This window comes from Diadema antillarum, unplaced genomic scaffold, assembly GCF_040938485.1.
Source record: "Diadema antillarum isolate AM-2024a unplaced genomic scaffold, OU_Dant_1.0 seq00000768_RagTag, whole genome shotgun sequence".
In the NCBI taxonomy this organism is placed as follows: domain Eukaryota; kingdom Metazoa; phylum Echinodermata; class Echinoidea; order Diadematoida; family Diadematidae; genus Diadema; species Diadema antillarum.
This window is the reverse complement of record NW_027271658.1, coordinates 3,439,694-3,457,040: the sequence shown is the minus strand read 5'-3', so window position 1 is coordinate 3,457,040 and position 17,347 is coordinate 3,439,694. Positions and strand designations below refer to the sequence as shown.

At 38.5% G+C, this 17,347-nt stretch overlaps 2 protein-coding genes across 2 annotated transcripts in view; one reads left to right on the top strand and one right to left on the bottom strand.

Annotated features, from left to right (window-relative positions):
• Window positions 1-17,347, top strand: part of LOC139738819 (2-oxoisovalerate dehydrogenase subunit beta, mitochondrial-like) — an 89,384-nt gene that overhangs the window by 57,652 nt on the left and 14,385 nt on the right. The gene's annotated exons all lie outside the window — the stretch shown is intronic.
• LOC139738818 (uncharacterized) lies at window positions 12,798-16,184 on the bottom strand. The gene is made up of 3 exons (XM_071649454.1): window positions 15,481-16,184; window positions 13,560-13,616; window positions 12,798-13,201 (listed from the first exon to the last, which is right to left on the bottom strand). The coding sequence occupies exons 1-3, from the start codon at window positions 15,556-15,558 to the stop codon at window positions 12,902-12,904; spliced, it is 435 nt and encodes a 144-aa protein (XP_071505555.1). The 5' UTR covers window positions 15,559-16,184; the 3' UTR covers window positions 12,798-12,901.

The window sequence follows — 17,347 nt, the reverse complement described above, 5'->3', positions numbered from 1 at the left end:
GTCCACAAAGTTACATCTGTCCCTTGACTGAGCACAGTTTTGAAGTGATTGGTTTAAGAGGAGAGGGGAGGGGCAAGATGCTCAAATCAAGTCCCAGCAAACAGGCTCAAGGATAAAGTGCCTTAAGCCCTTTTTACACTTGTGTTTCTTAACCCCGTACTTTCTCTGACCCAGGACTATTGTTAATCCCGTACCAATTTTTTCAGCTTTTTACACTCGCCAATAAATCCCGTACTACGCTCTTGTCCCGGGTTAAAGAGAAAACAGACCTTTTTACACTTGTGTTTCTTAGTCCCATACTTTCTGATTGGTCAGTGGGATTTGGGCTTCATCTCCGTCGCTTAACCCCGCATTATTTCTTCGTTCTGTTTACACTCGCTTGATTGGCACCGCAATTGCAGGGTTAGCACCGCAATTAAGGGGTTAGTACCACAATTGCGGTGCTAACCCTGCTTTTTTGCAGGGCCAGATAGTACGGGATTATCGATGGGGCTAGCCCACTTTGGCAAAAACAAGTGTAAACAGAAAGTGGGCTAAGGAAAGTCTGGAACCAACGGTGGGGCTAAGGCCCCCCTTAGCCTCATCAGGACTAAGCCAAAATTTGCAAAAAAAGTGCAATAGACCCGCCTATAGAAGGAATAGAGCCTTCTCTTTGGTTGCTCCATGTCTGTGGAACTCTTTATCAGTCCGACTTTAGAATTGTGAGAATCTTGAAATCTGAAATAAAGACCTGTCTTTACCACCTATTCTATGAATAATGTGTTTTTACGTGGGCCTGTGAATGTTGTTTGCAGACAAATGGCACTATACAAATGGAAATGCTGTTTATCATCATCATTATCATATAATACAAATTTTGTATTCCACACAATGGTGAAATGTAAAAGCATTAGGCAAAGTACAGTTTGGTACATATTGGGCAGAAGAGGTGTTAGGCTTTGTCAAAGGCCTTCTAGATGTAGTGATTGCAAGAGGAGCGAGAAGAGAATTGTCAGGTCAGGTGAGACTATTCAAGTCACAAAGCCCATTCACAGGCACCAAAAATAAGCATTTGTGATAAAAATGATGTGTGCACGACGCAAGCAAGGAAGGTTGCTATGCGCAATCTGCATTGCGATGCGAAAATCAGTTTGTCTCAATTTTGTTGTAAAGACACATAGACCCGGTGGTTAAGTCGAAGGCGTAGTACGTGGGCGGACGGCGCAAGCTTCCTACAGACACCTATGCTATCGACCCCTCTTTAGCCCCTATGCTATGACCCATTTCCACAAGTCCGCTTTCTGGGTCTACGCATCTTTAAACCTGTTTTAAGATACCAGTGTGGGTGAACAGGGTGTTATTTCTTTTTTCTTTTTTTCTTTTAAATCCCACAATGCAATCAAAGGTAGAATTGCTACTCAATAGTTTAGCTGTAACAGGCATTAATGTGGATACTGAAAAATCATCATTAATTTCAATACTCAGCAGCATGTCCAAATTACCATGATCATTGCCATTGTCAGGACTTCCTTTTTTGTGTGTGTTCTTATAAAGCATCTAGAGTTCTTCAAACCAGAGAAATTTCAGTCCTCTATCTCCTATCAAGGACCTTTGATCAAACCCACATTGCGTTTACATTTGTTAATACTGACAAAAATAGGTTGGACACCCAGAGTAAAGCACATTACTTTCAAACTTCTTGATGCAATCTTTAAGATTTTCAGATGTATTTTTATACATTCACTATAAGATACATGCATTTGAAAAAAAAAAAAAAAAAACATATCTAAAAATGATACATACTTTAGAAATAACGGCATAGACTGAATTCTTCCTGTATGCTGTAATTTTAATGCATATCACACCTTTGGTGCCCCTCCCCAAAAAAACAAGAGACCCGGGGGTCACGCGCTCACCTGAGTATTGCAATTTCACCTTCCATGCATTCTTGCACATTCTTACCTGAGAACATTGGAAACTTAGGTCTGCATATGCCCCCCCCCCCTCCCCTCAACTCCAGTGAGTGGGGGGGGGGGGGGGGGGCAGGCAGCCCTGGATCTGCAATGAACAAACTTGGAACTAAAGTCATCAATGTACAAACTCATGTTATTAACTTTGCTTTATCATTTCTTGTTCTAGAGTAGAAGATTTTAAATATTCCTTAATGGGGGGGGGGGGGGGGGGGGGGGGCTCTAGGGGCCCCCAAGAGGGACATGGTGCCCATTTGAAGTAATTGAGATTCTATCCCCCTAGGGATGCTACCTGCTAAGTTTGGTGAAAATCAGACATGGGGATCTCAAAGTGAAGATGAAAATGTACAATTTAGGCCCCATTAGGACCCCTCCCACTCCCCTCTCCTGGGTCCCAAGGGGGGGGGGGGGGGGGGGTACCCCTGATTCCACCAATCCCATGAACAAACTTGAAACTACAGTCATCAATGTACTAACTCATAGTATTATCTAAGCCCTATCACTTCTGGTTCTAGAGAAGATTTTTAAAGATTCCTTAATTTTCGGGGGTTGGGGGCCCCATGGGGGCCTCCAGGTGGGCCATGGTGCCCATTTGAGGTAATTGAGATCCTATCCCCCTAGGGATGCTACCTACCAAGTTTGGTGAAAATCAGACATGGGGATCTCAAAGTGAAGATGAAAATGTACAATTTAGGACCCCTCCAAACCCCCCTCCCCTGGGTCCCGAGGGGGGGCACCCCTGATTCCCCCATGAACAAACTTGAAACTACAGTCATCAATGTACTAACTCATAGTATTAACTAAGCCCTATCACTTCTGGTTTTTAATAGAGAAGAAGATTTTTAAAGATTCCTTAATTTTAGGGGGTTTGGGGGCCCCCCCTGGGGCCCCCAGGTGGGCCATGGTGCCCATTTGAACAAATTGAGATCCTATCCCCTAGGGATGCTACCTGCCAAGTTTGGTGAAAATCGGTCATGGGGTTCTCAAGAAGAAGATGAAATTGTAAAAAGTTTACGCACGACGCACGCCGGACGAAGAGTGATCGCAATAGCTCACTTGAGCCTTTGGCTCAAGTGAGCTAAAAAAGCAACAACAGAAAGCCATATTTTCTGTATTGATGTACCATAGTAAAAAAAAAAAATTGCTGAAGTTTTGACCCAATCTTATCTCTGTCTCTTCCACATTCATATGAAAAATTTTGTGGAAAAAAAAAATACCACAATTGTATTTAAAGGGATGGTCCTGTTCCTGTTTATGTGGCGTATCAGAATGTTATATGCTAGTATTTGCAGAATACTTGATGAAATTGTGTTGAGGAAGGATAGTATCAACATCCACGATGGTTCGTTTCACATTACAGGGTAAAATAGATGAGAAAATTACGAATTTAGTACATAGTAATTTGCTGCAAGAAGGCAAAATCTTTCCAACATCTATCAGGATGACCGTTACATACAGAGCGCCACCTGCCGTTTCCATTGCAATACGATACTGTCTCTGCGTTTTGCGAGCCAAACTCCAGCCACCTTCCACGCCTTCCATTCCACCAAGCGATAGGCCCTCCTGACCCCTTGACCGAAACACATCTATTTTTAGGCTTTCCTATCACTCTGCGAGCTCCCCAAGGACTCTCGGCAGAATCTCTCTCCCCTTCTCCCAACTCTCGCCGTACAGACCTACACACACCAGAGAAACACACACAATACCCAATGCCCAGCCACTTGCTTCATTTGGTGTACGGTGGAACACACACCGGTATCGTAACCCCATTGAACGTGTTGGGTCGCCGATACCAGTATCCCTACCTACCTGGTTATGGAAATGATCCGAATGTCTAGTAATGTACAGCTCCATCCATTGAATACTATGTATCCAAGGTTGTGCCATTGGGTACTAAACTTTGTGAGTCCGAAGAAAGTAATTGAATGGTTATGGCACCGACTGCAGATATTTCACGTATGTCTGTACTTGAGAACCACCGGCATCAACGATTTTATCATCTATTCGAACATGAAAGTTTGAAGACTAGACACACGTGTACTAGCTACTACACACACACAGAAAAAAGATCCTAGATGGATTTCGATTGAATTTTTTATGTTCAAACCGCCAGCTCAGAGATATGTTTATGACTGTCTTGACACAGGCTTGATCAGCGCATGTGAGGCACTATTGAATAATCGCGACTAGCCACCCTCACAATTCCCAAAAGTAGGAAAAAAAAACTCGATCGGTAACTTCCGATTTTTTATTTTTTTTTTTGTGTCAAGACATTTCAGAAAGTATACAAACAGATAGACGACGCCAATATTTGAAACGCTACACCTATATTGCAGTCTGAAGCTTGACACACATGAAACGAAAGAAGTTTGCATCAAGATTTCAACCTCCAAATGAGCCAAGATACATTAGTATAGACACTACATTTTTATAGAAATTAATTGTGAAGTTACAGCCCCCCCCCCAAAAAAAAAAAAAAAAAATTGCTGGGGTGAAATTCAGGCAATCTATCGTCCGGTCATTTATTATCATTTTTTAATCAAAATTTACCGCATACAGTCACTTCCCGTTACAACTGCCGAAAAAAAGCTAACGAGCAGAGATTTGTTTACGTGAATGACTCATATTACGGGCAGGTATCACGGAGTACTTCCTTGGTATCACAACGTTTTGTACGTGAAGTATTTATAGAATATAATAGAGACAATACTTGGTTTCTTATCATCAAACGATGATTATAGATTTAGTGTTAATTTACTGTTACGGAACTATTGTGGCAAAGTCTGTATTATCAATCGCATCATGAATAATATGACTTACCTGCTTGACAAATGGTTCATTCTGCTTTATTCTGCTTAGCGCGTGTAAACAAAATAAGTAAACACGTACCGAACGCGATGTGATGAATCATTTGAATCAAAAATATTTTAATCAGAATTATTTTAAGTAAGACCCCCTGGCAGTGACTTGATTACATATCTATGTTGTATATACTTCATGGAAACTTCTAGTTAGAATGCGGTTACAGCTCGTTATTCCGAAGGGTCGTTATTCCGAAGGCTCTTTATTCCTAAGATTCGTTATTCCGAAGGTTCATTGTTCCGTATTTCGTTTTCGGATTAACCAATCTTCGGAATAACGAACCTTCGGAATAACGCCACAAATTTTCGGATTAACGAACCCTTTTTCATTTTCGGATTAACGAACCTGTAGGTATAGGGAATTTGCGTGTTTCGGATTAACGACCCTTCGGAATAACGAACCTTCGGAATAGCGACCTTCGGAATAACGAACAGCACCCTTAGAATGCTATATATACTATCAATAAAATTGTCGGGTTTTTGTCACCGATGGGATCGTATGTTTTGTTCAGTATAATTATAGTGGTCGAGATTTCACTGATTTCACTGTGCATAGCATACAAACTGACTTGCCCATGCCATGGATCGAGCTACAATAGAGCTCCACCGGCGATATTGACAGAATGGAGTTATATGGTTCACAATAGGCGTTTTCACATCAGCCCGATAAAAATCCAAGCTCGAGATATTTTTTAATTTCCCAAGTCAGAAAATAGCGCGCTATTTCGAAACATCGGGCTGATGTGAAAGCGCCTATTGAGTCTCACTGAGCGTTATATTGTTATAAACAATGTATACGTTGGAGGCGATGTGATAGAACCATTCACAAGTTTCTGTACAGAGGAATCAACAATGTTTTAATCAAATAATTTTTAGTAAGACCCCCTGAAAGACATTTTATTTAGGTTTATTAATTATTCTCTATGGAAATGTCGTGTTACAATTTCAAATCAATGATAGCTTTTGTTACCAATCGTATAATTCGAGGCTGAGATTTTTGTTTACGTGAATGACCCATATTACGGGCAGGTATCGTACGTAGTACCTCCTTGGTATCACAACGTATACTGAAGTATCTATAGAATATGATAAAGACAACACTTGGTTTCTTATCATCAAACGATGATTATAGATTTTGTGTTAATTTACTGTTACGGAACTATTGTGGCAAAGTCCAAAATCTTCGAGTGATCCCTGCGGTCACTCCAAAATGAGTGAAAATGAACATGTTCACTCGAAATTCACTCCAATTTCACTCTAAATTCACTCTTTTTTTGTATTCACTCCTTCGAGAGTAAATATTTTCACTCTATCTTTTTTTAGAGAGTTATGTTTGATGATAATGTGAGTTATGCGACATGCATTTGTAATTGTCAATTGAAAATCAACGACACTGCAATTACCGGTAGGCCTGTAGGACTTGAGTTTCTGAAATTCAAAGTTTTTTCTTAATCATGTCTTTTCAAAGATGGAAATAAAGAAATTATTACATTGAATTGAATTAGAGAAGGAAAATATATACCACTTATTGGCTGGTTCCTTGATTTTGAATGCCAAATCGGTATGTTTAGCAACCAAGGGTCATCTCTATAGGTATGTTAATATTTCAATCTCACTGCTGCTTCTGAACTGTATGAAATTCATGTCCGAAATCATGCGACAAAGTAGTAATAATACACGTTTGCATGAATGAAATCACCTTTTTTTTAATAGCTGTGTCTGATACACATACAGTCACTTCCCCATTACAACTGCCGAAAAAAAAAAATAAGAGCGGGGATTTGTTTACGTGAATGATCCATATTACGGGCAGGTATCGTACGTATATAGTATCACAACGTTTTATACGTGAAGTATTCATGGAATATAATAAAGACAACACTTGGTTTCTTATCATCAAACGATGATCATAGATTTTGTGTTAATTTACCGTTACGGAACTATTGTGGCAAAGTCTGTATTGTCAATCACGTCATGAATGATATGACTTACCTGCTTGACAAATGGTTCATTCTGCTTTATTCTGCTTAGCGCGTGTAAACAAAATAAGTAAACACGTACCGACCGCGATGTGATGAATCATTGAATCAAAAATATTTTACTCAGAATTGTTTTTGGTAAGACCCCCTGGCAGTGACTTGATTACATATTTATGTTGTATTATACTTCATGGAAACTTCTAGTTAGAATGCTATATATAATATCAATTGTCAGGTTTTTGTCAGCGATGGGATCGTATGTTTTGTTCAGTATAATTATAGTGGCCGAAATTTCACTGATTTCACTGTGCATAGCATGCAAACTGACTTGCCCATGTTTAGTGGATCGAGCTACAATAGAGCTCCGATGTATACCTATAATACAAGTAAATTCGACAGGATCATGCTGGAACATTCAACTCCCTAGCAGTTATCATGATGTACATCTCTCAAACACCCCACAGTGAAATTCGACTGCGAAACTCGAAATATATTGACAGAATGGAGTCATGGTTCATATTACACAAATCTTACTGAGCGTTTGTTATTAACAACGCATACATTGGAGGCGATGTGATGATCCATAAAAGTTTCGGTACGGAGAAATCAACAATGTTTTAATCAAAATTTTTTTAGTAAGACACCCTGAAAGACATTTCATATGATTCTATATTTAGGTTTACATTATTCTATATGGAAATGTCGTGTTACAATTTCAAATCAATGACAGCTTTTTATGATACCTATATACTCACGTATGAAACAAGGTGTCTTGGCTCATCTGCAGGTTGAAATCTTGGCTGTACATGGAAGGGTGCTGTTCGTTATTCCGAAGGTTCTTTATTCCGAAGGTTCGTTATTCCGAAGGTTCCTTAATCCGAAACACACAAATTCCCTATACCTAGAGGTTGGTTAATCTGAAAATGAAAAAGGGTTCGTTAATCCGAACATTTTTGTAGCGTTATTCAGAAGGTTCGCTATCGAAGATTTTGTTAATCCGAAAATGAAATTCGGAATAACGAACCTTCGGAATAATGAAACTTCGGACTGAAGAGCCTTCGGAATAACGAGCCTTCGGAATAACGAACCTTCGGAATAACGAGCTGTAACCGTATGGAAGACGATGCCGTCAAGCAAAAACTCTTGTCAATCTATCTCCACAAGCAAAATCTATAACATGCAGTGACCATCATATCACAAACAGTGTTTGACAGTGTTCATACAGAGATGTGTGTACATGTGTATTTGTTGTAAATTTTGAACACCGCTTGTATTCGCGTGTCTTTTCCCATTCTTCAGAATAGAACTGGAAATTTGAGTAATTTCGAGACAGTTTTACGTATATATATATATATATATGTGTGTGTGTGTGTGTGTGTGTGTGTGTGTGACGGAAGGAAAACTTGCAGTGTAGACGTTGCAGTGATGTTCAGTCTTGCCTTTATTCCCCAAGCTTTCGGCTGTTTCACCAGCCTTTTTCAAGGACTTGATGAGACATAAACATAAAAGCAAAATAGCAACCACTTTGCATGCATTTGAACAGAAATAGAAATAGTAATAACATCAGGCCTATATATATATATATATATATATATATATATATATATATATATATACAGAATTGTAATAAAAAATTGGTGATGATAATAAGTACAAGAATTAGTAGAAGAACGCCGAAAAAAAAAATCATAGATCTTGAAGATCTTAAAAACGGAGCATAGCTCTCAAACACTGAAAGGCAAGGTCACACTCTTGAACCGATGAAGAGTGTGACCTTGCCTTTCAGTATTTGAGAGCTATGCTCCGTTTTTAAGATCTTCAAGATCTATGATTTATTTTTTTACGGCGTTCTTCTTCTACTAATTCTTTTACTTTATATATATATATATATATATATATATATATATATATAATATATATATATATACATATATATATAATATACATAAATATATATACATATATACATATATATACATATATACATATATACATATATATATATATGTATATATAATAAATACTTGTATTGTATACATGTACCTATGTAAACCACACGACATAATTTTTTTTCAATCACAATTCTGACAGTGCTAAACAATGTATCTTGTTTGATGTGAAAAGGTAAGTAGTATAAGAAACAAGCCTTATAATAAATAATGATAAATCTGTTGATCTTATATACAATAACATTGGAATATTTAAAAAGAATGCGTGTATTATGGTAAATAATTTTCACATAGTATAAAAATACGATAGGCCTACAGACTGCAGCAATTCTCTTTAAATTAAATAGCAAGACTCTTTTGGGCTATTTTGGAGGGGAAAACTATAAAGTATCAACATGGAGACAATTCGCCAACCATAATACAGATGAGACATTGGTGTGAACTATAGATACATGTATCATTTTATAGAAATTGTATACATCACATCCAACTCATTTCGGGCATATACAGATACATAGATGTAAAAGACAGTGTACCAAAATTTTGTGTAGGAATAAGATGTCAATATATTCCTGAAAATCCGGAGATCAGGAGGTTGTAGGTTTGAATTCTTCTCGATTATGTACATCCATGATTTATTTTGTCAAAGATACTTCAAAAACACTGATCAGATTTCTAATGCTTATAAACGTCGATGTATAAAAGGCAATTTTTCAATCGGATGCAGTAAGACGAGGGCTGAAAATGTGCGGCAGCACACCTCCCCGACCATGGATTACATTCAAATCTTTTCCGACAATTCTGATGTAAAAACTGAAACAAAACAACACGGTAAGCCTGAAACTAAGGTCAGAAAGAGAGAGAGAGAGAGAGAGAGAGAGAAGGAGAGAGAGAGGGAGGGAGAGAGAGGGAGGGGATATCTTTCCGTTCACAGTTCCTTGCTGAAACATGAGGTCGACAAAGCTGTGAACTTGACGAACATAACGAAACAAGGTTGATCTTGTCAAGGATTACAAACTCGGTCTAGTTTTATTCACCATCATTCAAGTACAATGAAGTGCAATAAAAAGACACTAAAAATAATTGAATTACAAAATAAATAAATTAGAACAAAACAAGAAGAGTTGATCTTGAAGGTGAACCCTACATACATATTTTCATATGCTTTATATTCACTGGAAGAGCATTTCAGTTGTGGTTAATCAAGTTCCCTCGGTTGTTTACAGTTAGTTTCTCGTCAGTGTATAAAGTTTATCTTGCAAGTGCTCTGGATCGGCATCTCGCTTTAAAATTATCCCTCTTGAAGCTAACCGAGCTAACCAGTATCCACGATTACTGCACATTATGACCTCGGACAGAACCGGAGATGGTGGTATCGGACCGTACATACCAACATTTCAAGGGAAATGTAAGTACAATTACAAGACGAAGTGTCAATCACTTTTGAAAATGAATATTTCTGTGATTATTCTTATCAACTCGTATAACAGCTAATGAGGCCAATGAGGTTGCGTGAAGTAATTAATGCACTTAACTTTTTTTTTCATCAATCACAAACACGCAGTTTGTGGTATTAAAAAAAAATCGAGGTTATTGCTAAACAAAACAGCTAACTCCTGGAATTGGTATTGCCGCTTGAAATTGTTGCCTTTGTTGTTACCGTTTTTTATACCATTGTAATGATTATCATGAATACTGTACTATTATCATCATCACAAATGATTTCATTCTCTATATAAGTTGTCATTACAAACCTCCCGAGAACCTCTGTTTTGATTGAGGAGAAAATATGTTTTGTCAAGATTATTTTGACGATGCTCATAACGCCAGAGTACGTGGAATCCGTTCCAGTTAGTGCTAATGCTATCGACAATAATTATCTGATATCATTTGGCTCCCAGCCATTAGCCTCTTCACGATTCGCGAGATATAGGCATATAGCACACATACAAAAACAAAAAAACACCAATGACCAATGACCAGTAACAGGAACAACAACGATGGCGAGACATAATACTAATAATGTGAATATTATACAAAAATGAATTACACTGATAATACTGAGCAGTAACATGTGAATTATCATTATCTTCGGTTTGACAGTGTTCTTCCCAGTCGTATTCAATATATCACCTATAATAATTCCACGTCAAGCATATCGCTGTGCTTGAAAGCGCAAATTTAAACTTCTCTCTGCCATTATTTTAAAGAGGTGCGAACATTGCCTGTTTGTTAATAGCAAAATTTACATACTTACCGATGTAATAGATTATCTATAAGAAACTTACGGTCGAGCCACATATTTGCAAAGAAAATTCATACAGGGATAATTCACAGGGATAATATGAGAAAAGGATGAGAAAAAATATACCTTTGACATAAAAAAGGAAATGTCTGAAAATCAAGCTTATCCGAGGTGCTAAAAAGGACAGATTACGAACATCTTGTGGGAATTTACCAGCACGCCTGTACAGCGTATTGCACTACCAAAGAAATTAACCAGCATACATGTAAACATGTGTGTATACAATGTGTGAACTAATGATTGATCGTTGAGTCAATGTTTTTACTGTTTGAACGTCACTGTACAGTGTAAATTAGGCCCTACGTCCATGTGACGGGGGATGGGCGTTCAGGGTAATATCTTTGGAGTGACTGTTGCGTAATGTATACTGAGTATAATATTTGTATCGTAATTTGTTGTTTTGTTGAATATGACAAGGGCAATAATAAACAAACATACAGCCTAAATAAACATGAAAAATAAGTGAAAACGCGCTGGCACTCATTACCCATCTATACACGCCTATAGGGGGATTCACACGTATAAAAATTACTGGGTAACAAAACGAGAAATTTGTAACCCGCTAGTAAACTGAGTTCTTTGCACGAGTGGACAAAAACCCAACAAAGCGCGGTCAGCAGCGCAATGCTAAACCAAAGAAATCTTGCTGTTATTCGCGCGCTAATCTTTGTCCCGCAGATACGTGTGAACGGTCGACCACAAAAACTCGAATCTTTCATATCCCATCATTCATAGCGCACGCCACAACGGCGTGCACTCGACAATGTCTGTGAGGTTCAAGAACAATGCTTGTAGTTTTATCGATTTATCGATAGGCAATTAGCGAGTTACTAGTATTTCTGTGAGGGAGAAAGGCTGCAAAAATAAAAACAGACAAATAAAGAAACAGACAAAAAGCCCAACAAACTCTAGTTTCCGAGCGCATAGTATACTCTACTAACCAATTAATTTGCAGAGTGTCGATTAACGGTTTCAACAAAAACAAAGAAAACAAATAAAAAAAAAAAAAAAAAAAACTCGAGTTTCGGGGAGCTTGGTAACCCGCTATATGGTACGTACAAACGCGGCTACTAAGACGTTAGTAACACTCGTGGACCTTATACGTACAATTTCCTTCATAATACCCTATCAGTACAATGAAACAACATGCGCTTGTTCACCCGGATCGCTCGCATTCATGATCATGCATGTCTTGATATTGTGTTTACTATCTTTCCAGTATGTAGAATATCTACGCGCCATTAGCCGGATCCACACGTATAACAACATAGCGGGATGACGACCCAGGATGACGATTGAACTCCAAATCTCGAGATTTTTCCCCCTCTTCACGCGTTTGCATGTACCGACAATATTTACGCAGCTGCCACACAGTAGTGTGATGTTGTCATTTACCCATTATTGTGATGCTCGCTTGAATGATGGAATATAAAATCTGGAGATGAGTAAAGTATTTTCGGTCAGCCGTTTACGCGGTCACCGGGAGCAAATCAGCGCACTATTTCAGAAATCAAGTGCAAGATTTGTTGGGGGTACCGTCGCTATGCTGATCGCGCAAATTAGTGGGATTTTGTGTGCACATTTGCAAAAATCTCGTGATTACGATGGTCATGTAAATCTCGAGACTTGTATCCCGCTTTTTGGCATACGCGCGAACCCTAATAGTGGCTCTTGTGTTTGTGGGGATATAGTTGTGTGCAAAACTTAGAACAATGTACAGTACACTGTATTTTTAAAAAAAATACGGCCTAATAGTACACCATGATATAGTCTACTGCCGATTCCACAGCAGAGTAGATTACCAAAGGAACTGTTCACACAGTTTGAACAACCACCGTGGATACTCGCTGTGATGCCATCAACGTCGTTCCCCAATGATCAACCCTTTAGACAGGTGGGCAGTGGTAGCAGCGGGCCAGATGGAATGACAGGCCTCGGGCTGGGCATGGTTTTCGCCAGGAACGTTCAGGCTGTGAAGGGGCTCAGCCGAACTTCGGAGAGGTGGAGGAAGAAACTTTTCAGGAGAAAGACAGATGGATAAAGCGACTTGTCTCTGGCGATACTTCGTGGCCGGGAATAGAAAATCGGCATGTCCGAACCTCTCCAATTTTTTTAGTGCTTTTGGTTTTGGTTTTGTTATTTTGTTGAACACATCTGCCTGTGTAATAAAGAACAAAACAGAAACATTTTCATATATAATTTATCATTACCATGGTTCCATGAGTAGACATTTTCTTCAACTAATATACGATTCAATTGCACATCCCGTAGTTTATGTACCAGAGTAAAATGATATTCACACAATGCCTTCCATTCTGACTAATAAGAAATTCGCGGAATAAAAATAAGCGTCATATAGGCCGATATAGGCCTTACGTGTTTTCACATTCTACGAAAAAAACCACAAAACAAAATAAAACAAACACACAAATACACATGCACACACACACACACACACACACAATGCGAAAAAGAACAGGTCACGTTTGTTGATATATTTATTAGAATAACATTACCTTTGTTGACTGGCTTCCAATGCGCATTCCTGTCTTTTCTCGATTTGCTCCTGAGATCTATAAAAAAAAATTGATACAGTGGAATTAGAGATTCATTCTTTTTTCACGCGTAAACGTTTATTGAAAGAGTAACGTCGGGTCATACAACGTATCTCATTGACTACCATGATTCATCGTAATATCCCGCGTTCCCTGTTAATGGAATCAATTGAGTTTTCACAAGTTAATTCCGAGACAAACTTGAGTTTTATTTATTCATTTATTTTTGGTGTCCTGTTCGGATCCCTTACAAAAACGTTCAATTCGAATTTTGATGACCCGAAAAAAGAAATGTATCGTGGCCTACCAATGAAAGGAAAATTTTTTTTCGACACAGTTCTCCGATGGAACCGTCAAAATATAAACTGTTTAGAAGTTTGGTGGTCTGATTTCATTTTCAGAGGTCCCGAGAAACCACTAAAGTGCCACTTGAGATGTAGAGTATCCATAGCCTACTGAAAGTGTAAAAGGAAAACACATTGGTTGCATTCATAACCGACAATCTATGAAAAATTATACACGCATTGTTCCCAGGATGAATCCCTTTTGAGAAAAAAAAATATACATCTGAAGATTTTTTTTCTTCTCAGAAGGGATTCATCCGGGGAACATACTCACAGCATCCTAAAAAGTTTTAGAACCTGACATCAAGCTGTTCTCACTGACTGTGATAACAAATTATGAAATGGAAATGGAATTATGCAACCTGCAAATCATCTTATAGCTTGTCAAATTACAAAATCTATTTCATATTTCCATTTATTATAACTTTCATAATTATTCAGTACTTCAAAGAAAAGGGCACATCAAAGCAAACAGCAATTCAGCATGATGGATCTATGTACAATATTATGTACGATCTACATAGATGGACAAAACTGACACAGTGAATGAACAACCTACAGTCTTCTACGGCATATACATGTAGAGTCTCAGTCAATTTAATAATAACAAACAGTAATTGAAGAGCTTTGAAAACAAAAGCAAACAAATCAAAATACAAATCAAAATACATATAAAAAAGTATATAGGATACTACGCAGAGAAAATTGAATGAAAATGATACGCAAACACACGCACATTATCATGATGCATCGGACCACTGAACCTCCGCCAAACGGCCAGCGTTAGTCGTTATGTTGCAGGTATTGTATACTTCATTTTTATGATTATGATATGACAGATTAATTACATCATAAGGATGAGCTATGTAATATGATGTAGAAACGGTTATTATAAATAGGGGCTACTCAAAGGTAGGGAGAAGAAAATGACACGACGAGGGTGCAATGCTGCCGCGCCATTGTGTTCCCCTGTTTCTGATACTACCTAGTAGTATACAGTGTAGATCATCCCCTTCCAAATCTCACGTAAACTATACTCGACAGAAATTATGATCACCCCTTCCCCCATTCTCTTTGGGCACATATTATTCACTTTTAGAATTAATAACGAATATTCCTTCATTTTTGACTAACGAATCTCCTTTTTGGAATAACGAGCCTTATTTCGTTTTCGGATCGATACACATAATCTTGAGAATACTATGGACGCTTCAGAATAAGGAAATTTATTTCATTTTCAGATCAACGAACACTCGGCACTACAAAGGGACCCTACTTCATTCTCGTTTGGCCGATTACCCCTTGCGAATTTCATTATTCAGAAATCTATTTTTCTGAACTTTTTACACGCATAAAACCTTGAAAATCAAGGTGAAAAAATAAAGTAATCAAGCCTTTTGTGGGTCATCCTACATACATCTTTTCTAGCAGGCACAGGATATTCTTTACGAGATAAACTTCAAACTCTCACATCATGCACTTACGAATAAAGATGGGTCGGACTGACTAACTTCTACACTAAATGCCTGTATACTCACTTTTTCACTCAGGACATCGCGAGCTGGGGTCGGTAGATCCAGGTGTCGCGTCGGTTCATTTCTACGGGATGAAGGCATCTTGTCCAGTTTCAATAATCGCGATCCCTTCGTTGCCCCCTACGCCTCATTTCGAAAGATTCTATATTCTTTTGCGAGATATCTGGGTCGGAGACGTATGTATACCTCGTCTTGCAAAACCTAACTGTTTTAGTTGCTCTCGAGTCGGAATCCGTAGAGCTCTATACGCAGCATCACACCGAGGAAAAGAGACTATGTGCCCTCAAGTAAACAAACGGAACGACGCGACGGCTGATAGCGCAGTGCGATCACAGAACTCCACGCACACACGACGTGCATACAGGTCTGCAAATGTGCCATGAACCCCCATGATTACGCAATATTCCCTCGCCGCGCCGTCTCTCTCCCAAATTCACGGAGGTGAAAAGGTCAACCTCCCAGACCAAGCCGTGCGGTACACATCGCTCGCGTGTGCGGAAGATAACGGTTGAAAAAGCCCCAAGCCCAATGTAGTCAAATTCAAACGGTAGAGGGAGGTAAGGTCTTATCACGGGGGAAAGTGTGGGTCCCACACTTTTATCGGACGACGTATTTTTGCATTTCTCAGCCATTTCTAGACCAATTTTTGTCAAACAAACTTTGAATTCCCCATAAATTTCAATGCTCTTTCATATTTCATAAGTAGTTTGTCATTATCTTGCCAAAAAATTTCATCCCGACGTGCCATCATCAACCAAAACAGGACCTTCCCTTTAAAACAGTTGAAATATGACATTTTGAATCTTCTGTGCTATAATCTCTTCAGCATTTCAAATATACCGGTACACGTACATTTGCAATGTAGATCATCAAAGTACCTGGGATAGACCATACTAAGGAGATAACTTTTGTTTTTAGGAATGTACACTACAGTGTATGTCAAACCTTGGGGTTTGAAAATCTAGAATACTGTAAAACCTGAAACATTCACAGCATGAAACTATTGTGAATTGGAGCCAACTGCCTTTTTCACGGCATGAAACTTTCGCAAATTGCCACTGGCATTTAATGTGTTATGTAGAGAAAAATGTTTGTGTGCTTGTTACTTGCACAAATCTTGGCTGCTTCAGGAATTTGTAAAAGTCTCATGCACCCAAAAATTTCTGGTTTTACAGTAGATGATAGCTTCTGATGTCTGCATTACCCAAAGATATAGGCCTATGTCCTAATCTCAGGGTTTGATATGTTGTTTTGGTGAGGTCATGAATATCCCAACTTGGTGTGAGAAATTAATCCATTCCTCCTACAATTTTCTGAGAGCCTTCAATTGCCCCCAAACAAGATTTTTTTTTTTTTTTTTTTTTTTTTTTGGCAGTTTCACAGAAAATGAACAGGTTGGTGAAAGCAGTGAAGCAGTACATTTATTCCCTTTTTTCGTGCTCGGTCAGCTACATGTGCCATTGAACAATGAAGATATCAATCAGATGCAAGGTATGAATAGAGCACCATTTTTCCGGGTAGCATAACACAAATGAACATGAATTTAGACCACAAATGCAGGCACTTTTGTCTACGTTTTGAGAACCTGGTATACCAGGTTCCCATAAATCAGTTGACTCCACTGGAACCTGGTCTATCAGGTTCCTGTATTTAAGGAACGGGTTAAATATCCTCCCTTGATAATGCTTTTTGAAAGGAACATTCAAAATATTCCTTTCCCTTCCAGCCATCATCCAGATAGTGTTGCAGGCACTTAGTCTATCATTCCACTCTTGTCCAATGAAGTTCTCTTTAGTTGTTTAAAGGGGGAAGCTTTTTTTGCGGAGGCCATGTCACTTTTTTCGGCTCAAGAGGTCTCAAGTTAGTAAGG

Coding starts and splice junctions, on each gene's coding strand:
- LOC139738818 (XM_071649454.1), bottom strand. CDS start 15,558: ATGCCTTCATCCCGTAGAAATGAACCGACGCGACACCTGGATCTACCG. Junction 13,617..15,480: donor GCGATGTCCTGAGTGAAAAA/GTGAGTATACAG, acceptor TTTTTTTTATAG/ATCTCAGGAGCAAATCGAGA. Junction 13,202..13,559: donor TTGGAAGCCAGTCAACAAAG/GTAATGTTATTC, acceptor TTTATTACACAG/GCAGATGTGTTCAACAAAAT.